The following is a 4,306-nucleotide window of genomic DNA, read 5'->3' on the forward strand; positions in this document are numbered from 1 at the left end:
TAATCTATGTTTCCACATAACTACAAACTATTTTATCAAGTATCTCTCCTTGTCATTATCTATTTTCTAAAGGTGATGGGTTATTCTCTCAGAAACAGATTATGACATGAATTAAGGTGTTTATTTTCCAAAACATGACATTGAAATTGCTTGCCGCCCTGTCTCTTCTTAATCAATTCCTCTAATTATTAACTTTTAAAAATTGAGAACTTTTATGTGGCAGGCTTTATTTTCATGCATCTGAACAAGGAAAAATTGTTTTTTTGTTCTAAGATCCAGATCATCTAGCATTCACAGACACACATAAAAATGCATAAACACACATGCACACATGCACAATTGAGCATGCACTTGGGAACATGCACTCTATATTTTGGGGGTTTTAGATTCCCTAATAGAGGAATAGTTCACATTACAAATATCTAAGAAATATTGTTGCACATTAAGAAAAAAATGTGAAACATTCTCAGAGACACAGACCCTGGAATTTATTTTTTTCCATTTATTTCTGGTATACCATGATCCTATACTCCAGAGTCTGAATTTCCATTATGTGGCAGATTTGATTCTGTCTTCTCTTTTTTATATTAGTCTCTTTAATAGGGTAATGGCAGCAGGGTAATGCCAGTCTTATTCCTGGTGCAATATGATACTCAGGAGAGGATAGCAGAGCACGAGGACTGTATGTAAACTCCTGTTTTTTTTTTTTTAATAAGAATTGAGATATAATTGATATTATAATTGAGATATAATATCATATAAGTTCAAGGTGTACAACATGTTGACTTGATACATTTATATATTACAGTACAATTACTGCCATAACTTTAGCTAGTTATCAGTCCTATCACATCACATAATTATCATTTTCTTTATCAGAACATTTTAGATTTAGTCCCTTAGAAATTTGAAGTATCTAATAGTATGGTCAATGAAAATTATTATTTAACATCCTGTCCAAATAGAAACAAATGAAGATTAAAATGTTCTTTTCTGTTTTACTCAGAATCTGGACAAAGGGATAAGATGAGCAGGAATCTCTAGTAGGAGGTCAATAATTGTCCCTTACATGCTCAACAGGTAACTGTGGCAGAAAAAATGTCCATGCCTAACGACACCCACTTTCATCCTTCTTCATTCCTTTTGCTGGGCATTCCAGGGCTAGAAGGTGTACACGTCTGGATTGGATTCCCTTTTTTCTTTCTGTATCTTGTTGCACTCCTGGGGAACGCTGCTGTCCTGTTTGTGATCCAGACTGAGCATATTCTCCATGAGCCCATGTACTACTTCCTAGCCATGTTGGACTCCATCGACCTGGGCTTGTCCACTGCCACCATCCCCAAAATGCTGGGCATCTTCTGGTTCGGCCTCAGGAATATATCTTTCGAGAGCTGTCTTTCCCAGATGTTCTTCATTCACTTCTTCACTGTTATGGAGAGCATCGTGTTGGTGGCCATGGCCTTTGACCGCTACATTGCCATTTGTAAACCCCTTCGGTATACCATGATCCTCACCAGCAAAATCATCAGCATCATTGCCGGCATCGCTATTCTGCGGAGCCTGTACATGGTGGCCCCACTGGTGTTTCTTCTCCTGAGGCTGCCCTTCTGTGGGCGTCACATCATCCCTCATACCTACTGTGAGCACATGGGCATTGCCCGCCTGGCTTGTGCCAGCATCAAAGTGAATATTATGTTTGGCCTTGGCAACATTTCTCTCTTATTATTGGATGTGCTTCTTATTATTCTCTCCTATTTCAGGATCCTCTATGCAGTCTTTCTCCTACCCTCCTGGGAAGCCCGGTTCAAAGCCCTCAACACGTGTGGCTCCCACATTGGTGTTATCTTAGCCTTTTTCACACCAGCATTTTTTTCTTTCTTGACACATCGTTTCGGCCACAACATCCCCCGATACGTTCACATTCTCTTAGCCAACCTATATGTGGTTGTTCCACCAGCCTTCAATCCCGTAATCTATGGAGTTAGGACCAAACAGATTAGGGAGAGAGTTTTGAGGATTTTTTATTTTAAAGATAGCTAAACATTGGTAGTATTAGAACATCTTACAGTTCATTTTTTCTTCATTATGCTCATTAGAAGGGGGTTGTTGTCAAGAAAGGTAAAAGTAAGGGAGCAAAGGCAAATATACACGGTAATTATCTTCTTACCATTCTCCATGACCCTTTGAGTTTAAGGATAACAATGAATGTACTAATGATCATATTATAATTCATAAGGTTTGTATCTTTTACAAAGTGCTAATATTTACATCGTTTGATAATCAAAATAGCCTTATTAAATATTTACGATAGTTGCAAGTTTTCAGATGAAAATTTGATACTTAGAGTTGTTAAATAATTCATCTGAAAATCCAACTGTGAGCAGGAAGTAGATTATTAAGTAGGGTAACTTAAAAATGGGACCAGTTTCTGAATCACCGGAGGAAATATAAAAACAGCATAAGAAAATCGGCTTAGAGATTGTAGATAATTTTGGTGACAAGATTCTTGAAAGAGTAACAACGAAATTCTTTAACTCAGTATTTACTATTCTAAGTAATTTACTTATATTAGCACATCTATTTATAATGTGAATTCTTTGATGTGGTTACTCTTAATATTTGCATTTTCATATGAGTGAAATGTGGATCAGAAAATTCTCCATAACAAATTAAGATCAAGATTTTGGCTCCTGGTCCCTAGGAAAATAGAAGATGGAATACATTTAGAAATAAAATAAAGAGAGCAGAGAATAAAGGTTTATATTTATGAAAGAGCCATTCATTAAGTAAATACTTATGAACTTCCTCATGCACTAACTATATGTGATATGTGACTGTTTGGTGATAGATAAAAAGACAGAATCTTATGTCTTAAGAAACCCATGGTGGGAGAGTTAGGGTATTAAGGCAAAGAACATTATGTTATGTGACTACAAAGAATTTATATTTGGGAGGGGCTTTGGATAAACTTTGTAATAATATTCACTAACTATTCCAAATATTGGACCAATTTATTGAAGATAGCCACATAAAGCTAGGGATACATTGGACTTTGTTTCACTTTCTAAAATAATTGTATGGAAAATATCGACCTAGTTCATAAAAGAGGTGTTGTTTGAAACTACATTTAAGAAAGTCTGCCAGAGATATGTTGTCTGTTTTACTTCAGTTAAAACTTCTGGTTTTTCATCAGTTCATGAATATGGAAATTCCAAATTTAAAAATTTAGACTTTGCCTTCTAAATGTTGTACTTAATTCTAGCAAAAGTGTTGACTATATGACAGCAGAGATATTTATATATCATACTTGTTTTAAAAAATCCATATACTGCAGTTAATTTTTTTTGTATTTAGAAAATCCAATAGTCCAAAACTCTAATAAACAGACATCAAATTAATTAAGCAAGCTAGTCTGTGTATTCAAAGTCTTCTGACTAGATAAGGTAAGAAAGCTTTCGTCATCCAAACAGACAACAAAGGAACTTATCTATTGGTACATTCACAAACAAAAATAAATTATATTCCCATTTAACTAAATGTAAAAGTTAATAACATTATCTACAGTAACTTGGGCTTTTGAGTGAAACAATCACAACAAGAAAAAAGAAATCCTAAAGACTTGAGAAAGAATATACAGCTTCCAAATAAGTTTTTGTAATAATCCGAGGATGAAAATAAAAATATGAGCTTGGCACACTTAAGTTAGACATTACTGGTATTTACTGACATCACCAGTTTTCTTTTTCTTTCAGGAACATGGAAGATTCTATGTGCCCAACCTCTTGCAGTTAGACTTGGCCATGAGATTTTCTATGACAAAATATTTGTAGAAATAATCTAATAGGTGTCAGTTCTGAGAGGAAACATTGATTATGTGCTTCTCCATTTTCTTCTCCCCTCTCTTGTGTACCCTGAAGGATTTTGGTAAGATGCCATGTCATAAAATTCTGGCACCTTCATCAGAATATATGCTGAGTGACTATGATAGAGTTCTCCTCCAACTCCCAAAACTGTATCACTTATGTAGTATAAACAAGAATTAAACTTTTGATATTTTAATATGCTAAAATTTGATAAGGGAAGGATGGTATCTCAGCATAATCTAGACTATTTGGAATGATATTATACTCATGCATAAGAGATTGTCCAAATATATCTATACACATATAGATCTATTTTGACCAAGAATAGACAAGTTTTTCTTAAAGAACAAAGTTTGAATACTTACATTGCCAGAGAACAGGACCTGTTCTAAAGCTATAGCAAAGACCTGTAATAAACCTATAGTAATTGGGAGTGTGTGGTT

At 34.7% G+C, this 4,306-nt stretch overlaps 1 protein-coding gene across 1 annotated transcript; it reads left to right on the forward strand.

The window, feature by feature from the left end:
- Positions 1-1,092: 1,092 nt before the first annotated feature.
- On the forward strand, positions 1,093-2,041 carry LOC107507955 (olfactory receptor 52E8). The gene has a single exon (XM_016139418.2). It carries the CDS (start codon positions 1,099-1,101, stop codon positions 2,038-2,040), a length of 942 nt encoding a protein of 313 aa, XP_015994904.2. The 5' UTR covers positions 1,093-1,098; the 3' UTR covers position 2,041.
- The last annotated feature ends 2,265 nt before the right edge of the window (positions 2,042-4,306 follow it).

Source organism: Rousettus aegyptiacus, unplaced genomic scaffold, assembly GCF_014176215.1.
Source record: "Rousettus aegyptiacus isolate mRouAeg1 unplaced genomic scaffold, mRouAeg1.p scaffold_m13_p_5, whole genome shotgun sequence".
Classification (NCBI taxonomy): Eukaryota; Metazoa; Chordata; class Mammalia; order Chiroptera; family Pteropodidae; genus Rousettus; species Rousettus aegyptiacus.

What these genes read in the sequence shown, in the direction of transcription:
- LOC107507955 (XM_016139418.2), top strand. Translation starts at nt 1,099, where the DNA reads ATGTCCATGCCTAACGACACCCACTTTCATCCTTCTTCATTCCTTTTG.